The sequence below is a fragment of the Myxocyprinus asiaticus genome, chromosome 11 (assembly GCF_019703515.2).
Source record: "Myxocyprinus asiaticus isolate MX2 ecotype Aquarium Trade chromosome 11, UBuf_Myxa_2, whole genome shotgun sequence".
NCBI classification, from domain to species: domain Eukaryota; kingdom Metazoa; phylum Chordata; class Actinopteri; order Cypriniformes; family Catostomidae; genus Myxocyprinus; species Myxocyprinus asiaticus.
The window spans coordinates 41,675,486-41,695,555 of NC_059354.1; the positions used below are offsets into that span (position 1 = coordinate 41,675,486).

The 20,070-nt window shown below is 36.1% G+C and overlaps 2 protein-coding genes across 8 annotated transcripts in view; one reads left to right on the top strand and one right to left on the bottom strand.

Annotated features, from left to right (window-relative positions):
• The window catches only part of pms1 (PMS1 homolog 1, mismatch repair system component), a 42,315-nt gene extending 29,425 nt beyond the window's left edge, over window positions 1–12,890 (bottom strand). For 2 of the 5 annotated variants that reach the window (XM_051711064.1, XM_051711063.1), the window contains exons 1-7: window positions 12,747–12,889; window positions 12,310–12,497; window positions 9,003–9,144; window positions 6,723–6,905; window positions 6,131–6,233; window positions 5,871–6,034; window positions 1,943–2,059 (exon numbers count right to left, since the gene is read on the bottom strand). In XM_051711064.1, the coding sequence (XP_051567024.1) occupies window positions 1,943–2,059; window positions 5,871–6,034; window positions 6,131–6,233; window positions 6,723–6,905; window positions 9,003–9,144; window positions 12,310–12,383 (783 nt within the window). In that variant the 5' untranslated portion in view covers window positions 12,384–12,497; window positions 12,747–12,889. Of the gene's footprint in view, window positions 1–1,942; window positions 2,060–5,870; window positions 6,035–6,130; window positions 6,234–6,722; window positions 6,906–9,002; window positions 9,145–9,436; window positions 9,556–12,309; window positions 12,498–12,746 lie in introns of those variants that run through there. The other 3 variants (XM_051711065.1, XM_051711066.1, XM_051711067.1) reach the window with 3 other exon arrangements.
• ormdl1 (ORMDL sphingolipid biosynthesis regulator 1) lies at window positions 12,415–19,945 on the top strand. 3 transcript variants are annotated; one of them, XM_051711147.1, is made up of 4 exons: window positions 12,415–12,533; window positions 15,914–16,096; window positions 18,756–18,907; window positions 19,306–19,945. In XM_051711147.1, exons 1-4 carry the CDS (start codon window positions 12,531–12,533, stop codon window positions 19,439–19,441), a joined length of 474 nt encoding a protein of 157 aa, XP_051567107.1. In that variant the 5' UTR covers window positions 12,415–12,530; the 3' UTR covers window positions 19,442–19,945. The 3 variants fall into 3 exon arrangements, with proteins under 3 accessions (XP_051567107.1, XP_051567106.1, XP_051567108.1); XM_051711146.1 differs by lacking the exon at window positions 12,415–12,533 and adding an exon at window positions 12,935–13,072; XM_051711148.1 differs by lacking the exon at window positions 12,415–12,533 and adding an exon at window positions 13,017–13,102.
• Window positions 19,946–20,070: the final 125 nt, after the last annotated feature.

The following is a 20,070-nucleotide window of genomic DNA, read 5'->3' on the forward strand; positions in this document are numbered from 1 at the left end:
ATGTTTACAAGGTTCCCAGGCTGACCAGATGTTCAAATGTTATTCCAGTCGTTCCTGATTTTTTGGATAATGATTTTTAAAATAATTTTGATTCAAATGTTATAATGAATCATTTAGACCAAAACATTGAAGAGAACATAAGTGACATCATTATGGCTTAATATCAGAAGTTTTAATCTATATAAGAGAAATGCCTTAGCAATAAAAAAATTTAGAGTACAACTAGAAAAATGTATATTCATTACCCAAATCTCCATGCCTTTTAAGATTTTATTAATTTGCATGGCTTTGCTAGGCCAGGCCAATTTAAACTTCCCTGATGTTTCCAGGTTTTGCATGACCACGGGAACCTGATGTATAAAGAACAAATATTACAGTACAAACTGTACAAATTTTAATCCTATCCTGAAAGTTAATGTTTTTTTACATGAGATATAACCTGGGTAGAATGGTGAGTCATTCATGCAAAAGGTTATTGCTGCGGAATGCATGACCAGGAAAAACAGAAACAGCTCTCCAGGGAGAGGAAAGCCGCTCGGAATGAAGTTGTTAGACAAGTCTTTGGGTTTAGCAACCTGACAAAGGTGCAGAGATGCTTAAAGGGATAGTTCACCCAAAAAACAAAATTGTGTCATTTACTCACCCTCATGTCACTCTAAACCTGTAATACATTCTTCTGTGGAACACAAAAGGAGAAAGTTTGAGGAATGTACTGATTCCTCTTTTCCATGCCATTACAGTGAATCGGGACTGAAGCTTTCAAGCTTATAAAAGGATGCAAAATCACTGTAAAAGTATCATTACAACTTGTGTGCTATATTCTAAGTCTTCTGAAGCCATCCAATAGCTACTGGTGAAAAAAGACTTAAAAAATTGGGTCAGTACGTGTACATGCACTTTAAAAATGCAGTCGGATTTTAGTCGGACTAAACTTTTTAATAATTTAATAATTAATAATAATTTTCTTTATTTATCACACATTATACATTTGCACATATACAGTGAAATTCTTCTTTTTCACATATCCCAGCTAGGCTGGGGTCAGAGTGCAGGGTCAGCCATGATGCGGCGCCCCTGGAGCAGATAGGGTCAAGGGCCTTGCTCAAGGGCCCAACAGTGGCATCTTGGCGGTGCTGGGGCTTGAACCCCCGACCTTCTGATCAGTAACCCAGAGCCTTAACCGCTGAGCCACCACTGCCCCTGCCATTTTAAAATGTATTGTAAATGCTTTAGTCCGTCTGAAATCGTATCAGTCCAATTTATGCAAAGTCGGACTAACAGACTAAGGTAATGCGATTGTAGCTCAGCTTCGTCCAGCATGTATATACGTTAATTGGACCTCAGTTGGCCTTTTTTGACATGCTACAAAAAGATAGAGGAACCGTATTACCCACCTTAATTCCTTAAAATGTTCAATAACACATTGAAGACTGTAAATCAATTACGCCAAAAAAACACTGTAGGTCGATTATAACTGCACATTTAAATGTACTGAGTTGAATTTAAACTGTAATCGTTCCCGAAAATCATAAACAAATTATTAGGGCATGAGTTAAATGGGCCACTTTATTGATACTTTCAAGGTGCTTTCTCTTATTTTTGAAGCTTGAAAGCTCCAGTCTCCATTCATTGTAATTGCATGAAAAAGTGCAACCAGTACGTTCTTTGAAATTCCTACTTTTGTGTTACAAAGAAAAAAGTTAGTTATACGATTTGGGGCAACATGAGTAAATAATGACAGAATTTTAATTTTGGGGTAAAAAAGCAAATTACTTTAACCTTTTTATGAATGCAAATGAGTGCAAACACATTCCTTTAAGTTTCTTTTATGGGGGAAAACAAGTTTCCTATCTAAAATCTACAAAGCTGGTGCATCTGTGGAACACTACTGCTCATGCTGGAAATGATAAATATGCCCATGTTTTCTCAGTGCTTCACTGACCTCTGGTTGCTCCTGGCGATGCTGGACGGGGAGCATGTTGGCTACGGAGGCCGCTCCGAGCACGGCCATGAGGGCAGCTCGGTGATCCGACACCCTGGCCTTCTGCCAGACAACAGCCTGTAACAACACGGTAAAACGGGTCAAGTTATTTTTTGGTCATCCTAAAATAAGACCACCTGTGGGACTGTATGCTCGCAAACAACTATTTGCCACCAATCAAGTCTTCACAATAAACAATTATCCTTTGGGAATGTTTGGATATTACAAAAACAACTGCGAAGGGAACACTAACTGCACGGAATTGTTGGGTGAACTATCCCTTTTAGAGCACACAGAGCCATGTTAAAAAGACTTCCAAACTACTTTTCCTCAAAAGAAAGAAATATTACTCATCATTATGAAACTTTCAATTTGTGGCTCCCAGGTCACTGGCAGTGCCAAGCAATCATGCAACTTGTACAAATGTCATTTCAATGTGAGGAGGGCTGTTACACATATATTTTCACACCCGTGGATTTTCCTGCCATTGGCACTTTCACAAGAAACTATATATATCCAAGGTGTTGATTTCTGAAAGCATGCAGCCCACAGCACACACCTCTGCTATGAAATATACAATTTGGTGACTGTAAAGAGATCAGACCAGTAAACAGCTTTTGGAGAAGTCATGAAACTCAATGCAGTACGAAGTGCAAAGTTTGTGATACGAGATATGCCTGGAAGTGCTGATGGCATGAAATGAGTGGATGGCCTCCCCTGATGATCAACAACCTGAATGATATGAATTTAATGAAAGGTACGCGAGGTCTCACCAGCCAAGGCCAGATAATGTTAACTATAACGAGGGCTGACTGTTATAAAATAAAGTCTGAAAACTTATACCACTTTGCTTGTTACATTAGGATCATGTGGCAGTGGGAGATTTGAAGGCTTAGTGCTTCATCTTGCTGTTGCATTGCTAATTTTGGATTAGATGCAGTTGAAATGTACACTTTCTCTTCCTCGTTATAAGAAAACAAACACGGCTAGAGCTTTTAATGATGACAGTTCAGGATTCGAGACAAACATGTCTAAATCCTGGAAATGTCCAGGCTGTCATCGGAGCATGCGCAGGTTAATGGATAAATAATATTCTTCATTTTATATTGGGGACAGAGTCCAAAGCCACCTTTTCTCTTTGAATATGAATTGTCCTACAGGCCAACATGTGTGAAGTGTGTACCTTTTTCGATGTTAAAATACTTTTTTTTTATCCCAGCTTAACATGTAAAGACAACTGTAAGAAAGAAAATTCGAAGGTTGATTTCCTTGGAAACGGTTAACACTCTCTGTGGCTCTAAAATAATATTGCTCCGTTTGTCTCAGCGGCTCAATTGGCTGACACCGCAACCTTGACTCAACCAATGGCGTGAGCTTGGGGCAGGAGGGGACTATCTGTTTGTTCGATCAACAGCAGACGGGGGAGTGAGCTGTTTGAAAACAATGTTTATTTTTACAATTCCATTTGGTTGCGCTAGTTGCGTACAAATTACACACTTTAGCTTTAAAAACAATCAAATAAATCTCATATTCAATACCTACTTTTTAGCGATCATTTTACCTCTTTTTCTGAGGTAAAGACGCCATGGCAAGAAGGAATGTCCTTTACTGTCTTTACTGAATAATATCAAGATTTAAAGGTGAAGTGCCCACTTTAGCCACTGTTGCTGTGTCAGGCTGGTCAGGATCCTCAAACAAACAGAGCCACAGGTTGATTTTCTAGGCAATCAGCCTACAATTGCTTCAATGCATATAATAGGCTCTACATATTAAGCTGGGATAGGAGAAAGTATTGTAATGTCAAAAATTTAACATTTTAAAATGTACGATTTTAAAAGCTAGGATAGCACAAAGTTAGTAGGGAAAAAATACACTAATAAATATTATCGCAAGTTCTAATTAATGTTAGCAGAACTGATATCATGCGTGTGAATGGTTAAAAGGTGAATGACTGTGTGGGTATAATGCTAGACACCCTTGAGAGAAATAGCACTGTAGTTTTTGTTGATGTGTAAGGCCACCTTGTGGTCAAATATCAGACTTAATGCAAAAACTCATGCTCTCTAAGAGTGGAGGACCATTTTGCAGTCTGTAAAATGCATATGACAAGATTCCCACACCTTTTGACTTTTCCAGTCATTTGTGATTGCTGGATGACAATTTTTATTTATTTATTATTTTATAGAAATATATCACTCACAAAGAGCAATTTCTAATTGAAATATAACTAGAAAATGTTACATTCAAAATTGAAATTTTCATGACTTCTCCAGACCTGGAAATCACAGTTTTAAAATTTTCAACTGATTTGCTATCATTAAATAAATTGCATTGTATATTTTTGCATTATATTGGCTAGGAGTGGGAGAACAAAATCTTATATCACCATATGAATAATTTTATACATAAAAGGCATATATCACGATATAGTAATTTTTACTGGAAAATCAATTCAAATTAATTTATATATTGAATAACCATGTTGTAACGTCTATTTTTGGATAATCCAGTCAGTGAATTCATTATACTTTATATATAAAAACGACTTCCTCTTTTAAAATGTTCTCTTTATTTGGATCTTGACAAACATAATCAAAGTAAAAAATATAATAATAATAAAAATAAAAATTTCACATTATGTCACATTTCAGTCTGATATGTTGTTGACCAATATTTTTATTATTATTATAAACTTTCCTCAAGAAACTCAACATCTTGCAACAAAGATAAAAATACGTAAGCAAAACTTATTGGCTCTTAATTTTAAAGTCTATATAATCTCTATAGAGAATATATTATTTTCTGAAGGCAAACATGGCCAGTTTCTTTCCTAATATCTAACATAATTCGAACAGAATTTCAATAAGTGTAATGATGTTTAGATTAAAACCCTTTATTTTGGCACATAACACAGTGTTGTAGTTATTTCTTTGTCAGTGGTGGTTAGACTGTCTCTAGCCGTTTGAAATATTTGACTTCCTCCATAGTGCTTTAAGGTAAAAAAAATTCAAATGGATCACGCCCCGCAAATGGATATTTACATATTGTGATACAGACAATATAGCAAAATCTCTAATGATTGACACTTTATATCGTCACCACAATATGCTGTATATCGTCATATAGCCCAGCCCTAATATTGTCCATCAGCAACTCTGTTTGACATCTGTATCAGCAATGGGAAATAAAAAACTCAAAACGGTCAACCACTATTCTTTATTTCATGATCACAAAACAATATAGCAGCCACAGCATTTACAACTATTTGACGACAATAAGTGTAGTCTTAGATGTACTAATTAATATAGTTCACCCAAAAATGAAAATACTCACACTCATGCCATCCCTAATGTTTATGACTTTCTTTTTCTTCTTTTCTACAAATGAAGATTTTTAGAAGAATATTTCAGCTCTGTAGGTCCATATAATGCAAGTGAATGGTGGCCAGAACTCTGAAGGTCCAAATATTACATAAAGGCATCATAAAAGTAATCCATATGACTCCTTTTTCACTAAAAATCTTGACAGTCTCCTTGGTGATCGTGATTTCAAGCTCGATTACACTTCCTATGTAAAGTGTAATCGAGCTTGAAATCATGATCATGCCTAGAGACTGCAATGGCAATATGTTCAGTGAAAAAGGAATTTTATTTTGGTTTGTTCTCACCCAAAACCATTGGACCATCAAAGTTCTGGCCACCACTCACTTGCATTCTGAGGACCTACAGAGCTGAGATATTCTTCTTTATAAATCTTTTTTTGTGTTAAGCAGTAGAAAGTCATACACATCTGGGATGGCAAGAGGGTGAGTAAATGATAAGAGAATTTTCATTTTTGGGTGAACTATCCCTTTAAGACAGTAGGAACTCTGTACTTTGAAAAAACGTACCTTGTTGTGACTCAACGTGATCCTTAACTCAGGCTTAACAACAGCATAAGCCATGAGCAAATTCTGGACCCTCTTTAGTTCCTCTTTGCATTTCTTGGTGTTGGAATAATACTGCCGCCTGACAGGGAGGTTCTTGAACAGATCTGCTGCACACACAGTGGTGCCTGGGGGAAAAGGTATATTAGAATTGGTCTGTTCCCATAAATCAAGAGTATTAGAAAAAATCGGGCTCAGTCAGGTTCTTTTTAACAAACGCCTACCCTCGCCAAGATGCGATGGTTTCTGAGACACAATCTGACCATTGTGATCAACTGCATATTGAATGCTAAAATCATCAGCTGTGGTTTTAGTAGTAATAAACACCTGGTAGGCGAAAGAAAGATCCATTACAACGAAAAACATTTTTAAGATTTGTAATCCACCGATTATTTGGATTTTTACATAATCACATAGTAAGATCATGGGCTCAACAAAAAGGATGGCCCAGGGCCAGTGTAAGAGAGTTTTGGACTAGTTGAAATTGTGATACGCGCTGAGTTATCACAACATCTTTTTTTTCTTTTTTTATTCGTTGATCATGTACGTGTGTTTTTTATGCCCTGCATACTTAAACATTTAGTTCACTGTGATGTATTGAACATTCTTGTTGTGAAGTCTGCTGATTTAAATACATCAGCAAGGTTCATTTATGTAGCTGGCTAACATAAATTACGTTTTGTCAAAATTGCTAGAATGATTTGTGATAGTCTTTGTGAACAGATTTGTGAAAAATCCTTATTGAAAAATCCTTATTGTTGAGCCCTGAAGATCTCAAAATGATGTGGTTTCATAAAAAAGACAATGAGATCTAACCTTTGAGATGGCACATATAGATGCCAGAGCTTCTCCACGGAAGCCGTAAGTCTCTAGGTGCTCTAGATCTTCGTGACTGGAGATTTTAGATGTGTAGTGTTTGACGGCCATCACAGGAACATCAGTCACTTTAATTCCAGAGCCGTTGTCTCTGACTTCAATGCGATCCAATCCATAATTGTCCTGATCACAAGATAACAATATGAGCTGTTAAACACAGATTCATTGCAGCTATTTACAGTTTCCTTATGAAGTATTTGGACACTTAAGTCAAACTTAAAACTGTACATCATTGCATTAGAAACAAAATATCAAACCAAGCGGCATCTGCAAACAGCCTATTCTCAGAACTAACTTCACTTTTCTGAACCATTTCTTTTTTAAAACTTTTAACCAACTGATCCCACTGTAATTTTTAGCGGATGTATAAAGTGTTTTAGCACATCAAATTATTACCCACTAACCTTTTTGTCTTAATTTCGAACATATCTATGGAGCCCCTTAGAGTACAGGGTGGAATTTTTTTTTCTAAAATAGTTTGCATTCCCTCACAATAAATTTACCATAGTTTTACTACAGTAACCATATTTTAACCATGATATTCCTAGTAAAACCATATAATAATACAGGAAAACTAAACAATGGTAAAACAAATCATAATTTTGTGGTTACCATGGTTTTACTACAAATAACATGGTTAAAATGTGGTATGTAATAAAATCATATCCACAATAATTAACATGGTTAATCTATAGTAAATAGTTATGGTTACTACAGTGTACAAGTACAATACTATAGTAAAACCATGGTGAATTTATTTTGAGGGAACACAAAACTATAAACTTGTAACCATGTTTTTAGGTGGAAACCATGGTTTTACTATAGTAATATTGTAGTAACCGTGATTGTAGTAACCATGTTTTTACTATAATGTACCACAGTTTTACTATAGTAATTTTGTAGTAACCGTGACTGTAGTAACCATGTTTTTACTATACTGTAACATGGTTTTACTATAGTAATATTGTAGTAACAATGAAAAGTAATCTTTTTTCTTTCTTTTTTGTGGAAACCATGGTTTTACTATAGTAATATTGTAGTAACCATGTTTTTACTATACTGTAACATGGTTTTACTATAGTAATATTGTAGTAACAATGAAAAGTAATCTTTTTTCTTTCTTTTTTGTGGAAACCATGGTTTTACTATAGTAATATTGTAGTAACCATGTTTTTACTATACTGTACCATGGTTTTACTATAGTAATATTGTAGTAACCATGTTTTTACTATACTGTACCATGGTTTTACTATAGTAATATTGTAGTAACCATGTTTTTACTATACTGTACCATGGTTTTACTATAGTAATATTGTAGTAACCATGTTTTTACTATACTGTACCATGGTTTTACTATAGTAATATTGTAGTAACCGTGATTGTAGTAACCATGTTTTTATTATACTGTACCATGGTTCATATAGTAACCATAGTTTTACTATAGAAATACTATAGTAACCGTGACTGTAGTAACCATGTTTTTACTATACTGTAACATGGTTTTACTATAGTAATATTGTAGTAACAATGAAAAGTAATCTTTTTTCTTTCTTTTTTGTGGAAACCATGGTTTTACTATAGTAATATTGTAGTAACCATGTTTTTACTATACTGTACCATGGTTTTACTATAGTAATATTGTAGTAACCGTGATTGTAGTAACCATGTTTTTACTATACTGTACCATGGTTTTACTATAGTAATATTGTAGTAACTATGAACAGTAACCTTTTTTCTCTTTTTTTGTGGAAACCATTGTTTTAATACAGTATCCATATAGTAACCATAGTTTTACTATAGAGATACTGTAGTAACCGTGATTGTAGTAACCATGTTTTTACTATACTGTACCATAGTTTTACTATAGTAATACTGTAGTAACTTTGAAAAGTAACCTTTTTTCTTTTTTGTGGAAACCATGGTTTTAATATAGATTTACGATGGTTAATATGGTTTTACTACAAGTACCATATTTTAACCATGGTATTTGAAGTAAAACCATAGTAACCACAAAATTATGATTTTTACTACATTTTTTTGTGTATTATTATATGGTTTCACTACGAATATCATGGTTAAAATATGGTTACTGTAGTAAAACCATGGTAAATGTATTGTGAGGGAACGCAAAACTATTTCAGAAAAAAATTCCCGCCCTGTCCTCTAAGGGGCTCCGTACATCCATACGTGAACATTACTGTTCAATATATTTGATTTTACCAGTTTGACTTCGAGACTCGAGGAACCAGCATCCAGTGAATTTTCAGCTAGCTCCTTGACAACATTCAGGACAGATGTTATAACCTGGGAGCTGCACAGCAGACGCACTGTCTCAAGTGGAAGTGCCTTCATAGTGTGCTTCCTAAGAAGAAAAACTTTAAACATTTAGTACTGAAACAATAAACCAACCAGTCTCAAAACTACAATTAACTAATTAACCATTATAAAAGAGATCTGGCAAATAAGTCGTTGCTGCACATCACAACAGTTGCACAGTGGTATCACTAAGAAAAATAATCATTTGACAATGATAGCATACACACATTTCAAAGTTGACAATGACATGCAAATGATTTGTCTTTCATAAAGAAATGAACAACACTTCGTTAAACGATTATATTTTAAACGACTAGATATAAGCTATTCCTACTTACTTTGTTTAAAATTAAAGAAACTCAAAAAACATTCCAAAGTATCATTACAAAAGTGTCGTTCACATGTTTACACAGCTCGCTTCGGCGTCGGATATGGCTTGACTAGGCGCCTAAATGACGTCACTCGTGTTCTTTGCATTGATTGGTGTTCTCTTTGTCGATCACGTTTTTTAGTTTTTTAGTTTTTTACCGCTTTGAAAAAAAAAATATATATATATATATATATATATATATACATATATAAAATAAAAATAAAAAAATGTATATATATATATATATATATATATATATATATATATATATATATATATATATATATATATATATATATATATACATACAATTTATTTATTTTTTTATTTTTTTATTTTTACGTATAAAAGAATATATTTTCATCCAAAGCGACACGAATGAGGGAAATCACAAGCAATCAAAACTCATTATATATTTAAAGTAACGTGAGTTAGTTTTATGAATCTGTGGAGATGACACTTGAGAAACATATGTCCTTGGTTAGGGGCCGTTCACACCAAACACGTATTTGTGTCCATCTGCGCTGTTTTTTATTTATTTATTTTATTTCTATATATTATTATTTTTTCTATATAAACCTGCGTTAGACGGACGTCTTTGATAGTTGCGTTTTGATAGTTGATGTTGACAGCACCTGCTCATTTTGTGGATGTGACCATGAAACATTAATCCATTTATTTTTTTCAGTGTGAAACAACTCATACATTTTGTATGTAATGAAATATTTGCCATTGGGACTTGAACTTGAATTTGAGGACTTTAATTTGAACATGTTTATTTGAAATTGAATTTGCAGTTTTGAACTTGAATTACATCAAACTTGAAAATCAAATGTACATGGCACAAATTCAGATACATTTTTTAAAATACACTGATTCAGGTTTTATATTCAGATTTGGGTAAATCTGACGGAGACATCTGGGGTACTCAGAAAGAGCAATCGAGCCTGTATGTAATCAAACTCCTTCCTGACTAATCACAACGTAGCTCGCAGTTCACATCTGGAAGAGGAAGGGTCCGCTGTGAAATAGTGCCAACATGGGATCATGGCTGAATGAGAGCCACCACCACAAGTTACTTGTTCTGCCCTGATGCAAACTCCAGACCTAATTAGTGTGATTGGTAAACAGGCTGTTAGATGCATTTGAATTTAAAGTTTGATGTAATTCAAGTTCAAAACTGCAAATTCAATTTCAATTAAACATGTTCAAATTCAAGTCCTAAAATTCAAGTCCCAATGGCACATATTTCAATCCATCGTTTTGGTTTAATTTAAATTCCTAAGCACCCTGAAATTGCCCAATCCTTTCATTTAAAAGATATTATTTGCTACTATAGAAACATGAGTATATATATTTTTTGTTCTGAAAATTCTTTATCTATAAGCTAAATGTGTCTTACTCGCAACCAACTGTGAGAAATAGGCCTCAGATGGAACAATGTGACCTTTTTATGCTGATGCTTGCATATCTGCTTTGTATGTTTTCGGCACTGTCTTGAGCACAAAATGTACTTGATAAGAATGTACTTCTGTAAGTGAGAGGAAACAACCCCATATATGGAGGATTGGGGGGATTCAAGGTAAAGGGTGTAACCAGCCTTGTGTGACAAGAACCATATAACCCCATGCTTTCCTTTAATAAATGGAAGAACTGCTTGTGACATTCTGTGTCCGTGTATTTCTTTCCACCGGTGAATTCATCTTAGTGACTATGAGGAAGACAGAATAAAGCATCTGAATCATATTTTACTAACACCTACTCTTTTACTTTTTTATTGAAATTGATGCATTTCTCAAATCCCTTCAATTTACTAAAAACAATAAAAGTGACAGATTCCTGAAACACTATGAGAAATGTTTTTGTAATAGAAAAGAAAAATATAACTGCCCAACTCAAAATACAGGCTTATTTATTTACCAATGTTTCGGCTTATGGATGTTCATAATGTATTCTTACATTATGAACAAACATAAGATAACCATGATAAACAGTAGGCCTATAGGTAGGCTACACCATGACACAGGATCTTCTTAGTGGTCTTAATAATAATTATAATTTCCTTTATTTATCACACATTATACATTTTGCACATATACAGTGAAATTCTTCTTTTTCACATATCCCAGCTAGGCTGGGGTCAGAGTGCAGGGTCAGCCATGATACGGCACCCCTGGAGCAGATAGGGTTAGGGGCCTTGCTCAAGGGCCCAACAGTGGCATCTTGGCAGTGCTGGGGCTTGAACCCCCGACCTTCTGATCAGTAACCCAGAGCCTTAACCGCTGAGCTACCACTGCCCTTTTTTTTTTCCACATATCCCAGCTAAGCTGGGGTCAGAATGCAGGGTCAGCCATGATACAGCACCCCTGGAGCAGATAGGGTCAAGGGCCTTGCTCAAGGGCCCAACAGTGGCATCTTGGCAGTGCTGGGGCTTGAACCCCCAACCTTCTGATCTGTAACCCAGAGCCTTGACCACTGAGCCACCACTGCCCCCGATAATTAGAGCCACCACTGCCCCCGATAATTAGAGCCACCACTGGTCTTGCAATAATTAGTATCAACCATGTGACTGCTGGGCAGATATGAAGAAGTCATTGATGATTTTGCATCAATGAAAACTAGGAGGGGAGGGTTACATTTTAAATGAGGGATTAGGTGTAATAGCACAGAGTAGAGTAATTTGTAAGAATTCTGCCATATACTTTATTTATTGACTCAATAATTTAATTGTGCAATTTAAGTTATGTACTGTATATAATGTATAATGTCAATGTTAATAGAATATGCCATTTATCTATATATATAAGGGGCGTTAAGGGGGGGTGCCACGTCTGATCTCACCTGGGGCACCAAGTAAACCAGAACCGCCACTGCAGACAGGGGGCGGTATTGGTAAAAGTCTTCCAACATGACATAGGGATGACCACTTCTGAATGGAACCAAAGTCTTTCTAGCAAGCCAGTTCACTGTCGGCCATATTTGGAACGCTCCCGGGATGCTATTTCCAGTCATGACAGTGCAGCTCCTATCTACTTGAACGGGGGAACACCAAAATCTCAGAAATGGTTGGTCAAGATTATGATCAAAGAGCGTGTTTTAAATCAGTAGTAAAATCTGACAAAATTGGTATCATACATTGTTCTTCTTTACCTTGTTTTACGCAAAAAAACAACAACAAAAAAACGCAATTTTCCAGGCTTGAATAGCTAATGCGCATGCGCATTCTCGAGTTGATTGACAAGCGATATCTGTATGTAAAAGGTGATTGGCTCTTTTACCTGTAAGGCGGGACTTTCCTTTCTTTATTCATCCGTTGACTGTTGGGCGCGAGCTCCTTGGTTGGATGTTCCAGTTTCTTCCATTCATTTTAATAGGAGAGGCCCGTCTGTGCTAAATAGTCTCTGATGGAACGCACCCTTATTTTGTAAACATCAGCCCTCTAGTCACGCGAGATGTGCAGTCGTAATCTCGTTAGCCTGTGTGTGCGTGTGCGCGCGTGTTTGTGCGCGTGCGTATGTGTGGTCACTGTGGTGAGTCAGTCCGCAGTGCGCGCAGCGGAGGCCGGTGGCAGCGCTCTAGCCTGCTCATCTCAAACGCAAATAAGGTACCGTTACACATCTCTAATGAAGCAAAGGTATTCTTACTGTTACTTTAAACCACCTGGCTCCAAATTGGACGATAACAGAATGATTTATAAGAGCTTTTATAGATGTTTGCGGTGTGTGTTGCAAGTAGAGTGAAACAAAAGCAACTGGTGTTTGTTAAAAAAAAGCAGCTGATGCTAAATAAAGATTTCATAACCACAACATCTAAACAGTTCACAATAAAAACATAAGCTGGATAAATATTGTGCTTTGGACGGGGACATGAGTGTTTTGTAATGTAGCTGTGCTGCTAACACATTGACTTGTTTACCATCTGCAGCTGCTATTAGAAAATTAATGCTAGCATATATACAGTGTAATATTTAGCAGTGTTTAATTTAAATGCATTGCTATGCTGTCTTTAGTTCTTCGATTATGCTGTTTATGAGGAATATAAATATGTAATATTACTTCCAGCTGTCTATTGTTGTCTCAAAGGATATTACAAACATACTACATCTCATACTATCATTTGTGACTGATATTTATGGAAGAATCATCCACGTGTTAGTGGTTATTAAGAGTGTGGACATGATCAGGGTAGTAAAGAGGCCTCTTCAGCCTTTGACCTGAATCTGTGTCTACTTGATTGCTGCATTGCATTTATTTTTAAAAGAGTAAATAACGCAATTTGTTCTGGACATGATCTTTAATCTGAACAGATATAAAAAAGCAAGTGATCTGGTGAGTAGAAATCAAGATAAGATAAGTACCGCTGAGCTTGTTTTAAAGCTGTGTATTGGGCAACGTTGAACTCTGACATACAGTTGTGCTCAAAAGTTTGCATACCCTTGGGGAATTGGTAATATATGTACCATTTTCAAAGAAAACATGAGTGAGCAGGCAAAACATTTCTTTTATTTCTTATGGGATTCATATTCAACTGTAGGTTATAACAGAATGGCACAATCATAAAACAAAACATGGCAACAAAGAAAAAAATGAAATGACCCCTGTTCAAAAGTCTGCATACCCTTAGTTCTTAATACTGTGTATTTCCCCCTTTAGCATCAATGACAGCATGCAGTCTTTTGTAATAGTTGTCTATGAGGCCCCAAATTCTTGCAGGTGGAATAGCTGCCCATTCGTCTTGGCAAAATGCCTCCAGGTCATGCAAAGTCTTTGGTCGTCTTGCATGAAGCGCCAGTTTGAGATATCCCCAGAGTGGCTCGATGATATTAAGGTCAGTAGACTGTGATGGCCACTCCAGAACCTTCACCTTTTTCTGCTGTAACCACTGGAGGGTCAGCTTGGCCTTGTGCTTAGGGTCTTTGTCGTGCTGGAAAGTCCAAGAGCGTCCCATGCGCAGCTTTCGTGCAGAAGAATGCAAACTGTCTGCCAGTATTTTCTGATAACATGCTGCATTCATCTTGCCATCAATTTTCACAAGATTCCCCATGCCTTTAGAGCTCACACACCCCCAAAACATCAGTGAACCACCAACATGCTTCACAGTGGGGATGGTATTCTTTTCACTATAGGCTTAGCACTTATGATTGTGACCATAAAGCTCTATTTTGGTCTCGTCACTCCAAATTACAGCGTGCCAGAAGCTGTGAGGTGTGTCAAGGTGTTGTCGGGCATATTTTAACTGGGCTTTTTTGTGGCGTTGTTGCAGTAAAGGCTTCTTTCTGGCAACTCGACCATGCAGCTCATTTTGGTTCAAGTATCTTCGTATTGTGCTCCTTGAAACAACCACACCGTCTTTTTCCAGAGCAGCCTGTATTTCTCCTGAGGTTACCTGTGGGGTTTTCTTTGTATCCTGAACAATTCTTCTGGCAGTTGTGGCTGAAATCTTTCTTGGTCTACCTGACCTTGACTTGGTATCAAGAGATCCCCAAATTTTCCACTTTTTAATAAGTGATTGAACAGTACTGACTGGCATTTTCAAGGCTTTGAATATCTTTTTATATCCTTTTCCATTTTTATAAAGTTGCATTACCTTGTTACGCAGGTCATTTGACAGTTCTTTTCTGCTCCCCATGGCTCAGTATCTAGCCTGCTCAGTGCATCCACGTGAGAGCTAACAAACTCATAGACTGTTTATAAACAGACACTAATTGCAATTTAAAAAGCCACAGGTGTGGGAAATTAACCTTTAATTGTCATTTAAACCTGTGTGGGTCACCTTGTGTGTCTGTAACAAGGCCAAACATTCAAGGGTATGTAAACTTTTTATCAGGGCCATTTGGGTGATTTCTGTTATCATTATGATTTAAAAAGGAGCCAAACAACTATGTGATAATAAATGGCTTCATATGATCACTATCCTTAAATAAAAGACAGTTTTTTTGCATGATCAGTCATATTTTCAAAATCAATGCCAAAATTTCACAATTTCTGCCAGGGTATGCAAACTTTTGAGCACAACTGTACAAACAGCTGCCTAAACTGTTTACTTTGATGGATGAGCCAAACATGCAGTAAAATCATGTCATTTTAAACAAGGGTTTTGTGTTCTACCAAACTTTTAACAGTTGCAAGTTGCTTGATGCGTTAGCTGGCATGAATAGTAAAATCTCAAGACAAAGTATTACAATGAATCACCCTATTGTAAATGTGCGAACATGCTTTTGTTGGCATGGACAAGACTTCATGCAAACCTCAGACTAGAAGTAGCTTCTGTAAATCGACCAATGGTGATAGTCTCAAAATGACCAGATATTGGTCATATTATATAAGACTGTCAATAATTATTGTATTATTTTGTCACATGATTCATTTAAATGAATTCATATATTGAGACAAGCATTTAACCCTGTTGACATTTTGGACCACTGTTTTATTTTGTCTCCCAACAGGAAAGCAAGATGAACGTTGGCGTTGCACACAGTGAAGTGAACCCAAACACCCGCGTGATGAACAGTCGAGGGATATGGCTGACATATGCGCTCGGAGTGGGAATGCTTCACATTGTACTGTTGAGCATTCCTTTCTTCAGTGTTCCTGTTGTGTGGACCCTCACAAATGTTATTCACAATTTTGTAAGTGTTCTCTGTAAAATAATCCTTTGTTGCAGCCCACCTCATTTCCTGAAGTTCCCTCTCTAAGGGTTGTAATGTTTCTCAGCATTGCCCAGAGGCCAATTGGTGTCTCAACTACAATTGATGCTTCCTTAGTAGCTTGTGTGGCATTATTATGCAAGGACTCACTTGAACAAAGAATCAAGGTCAACAACAGCATGACATCACTGACCCAAGTTAAAACTCTTTGGCACACAATGATGCATGAGTGCCTGTACCACAATGATAAGATAAGCTTCTCAGAGGGACTGTATTGATGCTGTAATGATTCTGTTGTTCTGACATGTAAGACAAATTTAGTAAGTGAAGTCTTCTTCTAGAGCAGCATAGAGATGGGCACAAGTACCCATGTACTTGTGAAAATATTGAGTGGCTTTTTGTCAACATCAAAATATAGACTGATAGCGATGTCAAAAAGTACTGGTACTTCGGTACCAAGTCCATACTAAAATAAAAAAGATATCACGCACTAGTGTTTCTGTTGTACCAGTACCACCAACTCAATTCAATCCCAGCGTGCTGTCTGACTGACACACGACTGTTTTCAAATGCTCACACACAAATTTTGGGGAAAATAGAATGCACAATTAATCAAATTAAAATCGTGATATGTCCTAGTGTGAATATTAAACCACAAAAGGATGAGATGTTATGAATGTACAGTCTGCATGTGCTGCATGGTTTACAGCGAATGTGTATAGTTGTTCAAAAGCTAAAAAAATATGAGCGTCACACACGCGGTGCATGTTGTAGTAGATGACAGAACAGAGTGCTTATTCACAGACATGAACAGCGCCTGCAGAATACATATTAATCTAAATAAATCGCAGGATTTTGCCCTTTAAAAATCACGCTGGGTCATGTAACCAACCACTATTCCAGAGATGTGAAGCTACTGTGAGAAACACAGAAACTGAAAAAACAAAACAAACGGAAAAAAAGCCCAATTCAACTGGCAACAGATATCATGGTTTTATTAATTAATTTGATTAGATACCATTTGGTGCATTCCATTCTGAAGGGCTCATCCCTATGCCCTAATCCCTTCAGAGGGTTTGTGCTCCAGAGTGAGAGCTTTGAAGGGTGTAGGGCGCAAAAATATCAGTCATTCGGAACACACTTCAGTGTCATCTATCCAAGCCAATAAAGCCGTTGCCATCCCACAAAGGCTGACGCTAATGGCCATCACCTGCACCTAATCATGTTTATGATTTTGCCTTACTATTACCTATTTTCAGGCTGCAGACTGAAACAAAATGCTTTAAAACTTTTAGACTTTATGAAGAAATGTAAGCTTCATGTTTAAATATTTGTTTTATTTAAAAAAAAAACATTAACCAGTATACAAATATACAGTATAAATTAAATTATGAAATAAAATGCCACTGTGTATATTTCTTTTGTTTCAACTCCTTTATTAGAATAACAGAGCGAGCGAATTTACAGGAAAATACCACATGCAAAAGTTAGTTTCAAACAGACAGCCAGGGGTTGTTCATTATAATAATTAAAAGCCTTTATAAACCACAGATTTTTGTTTATAGAACCAGAGTGTGTTTAGAGATCCAGCTGGTTTAATTTACAACAAACCTCGTATGGTCCGGTTCCGGTCTGCTTGGCAGTGAAGTATCCATCAGTGGAACTCTTTGGAAATACCCTTTTGAAGTGCCCTTCAAAGCAGCTATTTATGAGCCCTTCGGTTTGGAATGACCCTCCAACATGGCAGCCACGATCGTTCTCCCTTGTAAGTGCCCTTCGGAGGTGGATTTATCCCATTTGGAAAGCAGGGTTAGTTAAACTTCAAAACATGGAATTTGGGGGGAACACAGGATTTAGGGAATAAAATTTAAATGTTTTATAGTGCCCTACTAATTGTTTTTTTTAAAGCAATGTTTACTTAATTGAGAAACAATTGAAGGAAACATGCAATTCTTTTTGTTTATTTTTTAACTGGCATTTTAATGGTATTGGTACCGACACCGACTACTGAATTTTTGGTATTATGACAACCCTAATAACAACTCTACGCAAATATACCAAAATTCATAATTGAACAGAATACAGGGAATTGAGATGTGTTTGTAAAAGTTGAAAAGCCCCACTGTTTTTTTTTTTTTTTTTATGTGGTACACAAAATTTATTTTTCTGTTATTAAAATTATGCTAAAGTTTATGGTTTGGGTAAGGGGTTAGTCTTTATGGTTAGGTATGGAATCAGGGTTAAACTTAGGAAAAATCTTAATAATATTGTTTGTAGTTCTTTTTTTTTATGCGAGTTTAAGTCGTACATTTTTTGTTTTTTTGTATGAGCCAATTCATACAATATCTTACTATTTCAGCATCTCATACTAATAATGACTTGTCACGAGACCGGGCTGGAAAAAAAAAAAACCGGTGAGATGTAATACAGCAGCCTGATGCATGTCTATATAGACAGCAATGAAAAATGGTTCAAACGGAACAACCAATATATTTACCTTTTTTACCAAGTTTCCCCTTTCCCCTACCTTTAACAGGAAAGATTGACCATGCTTAATACTAATATAAAGAGGTAACAAATGTTATGAACTTTGAGAATGTTATGTGTTTGGCATTTGGATCATCTTTCTGTCTTTCCACAGGGTATGTATGTGTTTATGCATGCGGTGAAAGGCACACCATTTGAAACTCCAGACCAGGGCAAGGCAAGACTTCTCACACACTGGGAACAGCTGGACTATGGCGTGCAGTTCACATCATCTAGAAAATTCTTTACAATCTCACCAATTATTTTGTAAGTATTTTGTTGTAATATCTACCCTTGCTTGAGCCTTGTTTTATATGGCATTTTATAAAATAGATGTGACTCTGGCATCCTAAAGCATTGTAAAATGCAGATAAACAAACACCTGTAACCACAAAGACAGAACAAATTTACTATATTACTTGGTAGAATAATTGTTAAAAAAAAATTCTACCAATTGAATTATTGAACACTGTTGTCTTTTATCATCTTGCCGTTTCATAAAAGCAAGAAGCTATTTAAGGCTGTGCATTACAGTGGTTTTACTGTGGGTAAGTGCCACAAATCCCTTGGTACAATCATTGTAACACATGGCCTCGAGTGCTTTATTGTTTTAATAAAAGATCACAAGTTTTAAAATTTAACACGTGTTCTTATTTTCTTTGCAGATATTTTCTTGCCAGCTTTTACACAAAATACGACACAGCTCATTTTGTGATAAACACAGCTTCCCTTTTAAGTGTTCTCATACCAAAACTGCCACAACTCCATGGGGTCAGGATCTTTGGAATAAACAAATATTAAACCCTAATGTTCAGAGGGCACAGACCAACTCTCAGCTGAGCTGTTGCCTGAAATGGAAGAAGATAACCCTTTGTACTTTGTACCGCAGTCTTGTACTTAGTAGTTTTGTACAGTCTGTGTAATTGTGTGAGTCTCTTTGTTTGATATATCTTGAGAAAACTATTGTAGGGAAATATTAGGAAGACAGTTCCACAAGCATTAATAACTTAAGATATTTAATGTGTTTTTGTTAGCTGTTTTGTGTTCCTCATGGATCTGGGCTGGCCCAGGTTTCATGGTTAATTTAGTTTAATTTGTTTTTTGTTCAAATGTGCTCACACCACTGATGCACTAAGATAATGCTTTTAGCGTAATTTCACATTTCTAAATGCATTCTTTAACAATGCCATGAATTGACAATTGTGTTTTTAAAATCATTTAAAAGCCATGAAACCATTCTGATGTTTCTGTGCATGCATGTTGTTCACTGTTTTATAGACAAATAAAAAAACTAAATTCGCATAATTTCCTGAACATTTTGTTCAATCACTATATTGTGTACAGTTTTAGGCTATCTTTTGACATGAGGTCATTGTACTATAAAAACAGACTGTAAGTTTCAGAACTCAAAACGTCCTCCTCCCTGCAAA

Coding starts and splice junctions, on each gene's coding strand:
- ormdl1 (XM_051711146.1), top strand. CDS start 12,983: ATGTGTGGTCACTGTGGTGAGTCAGTCCGCAGTGCGCGCAGCGGAGGC. Junction 13,073..15,913: donor TCATCTCAAACGCAAATAAG/GTACCGTTACAC, acceptor GTCTCCCAACAG/GAAAGCAAGATGAACGTTGG. Junction 18,908..19,305: donor ACAATCTCACCAATTATTTT/GTAAGTATTTTG, acceptor TTTTCTTTGCAG/ATATTTTCTTGCCAGCTTTT.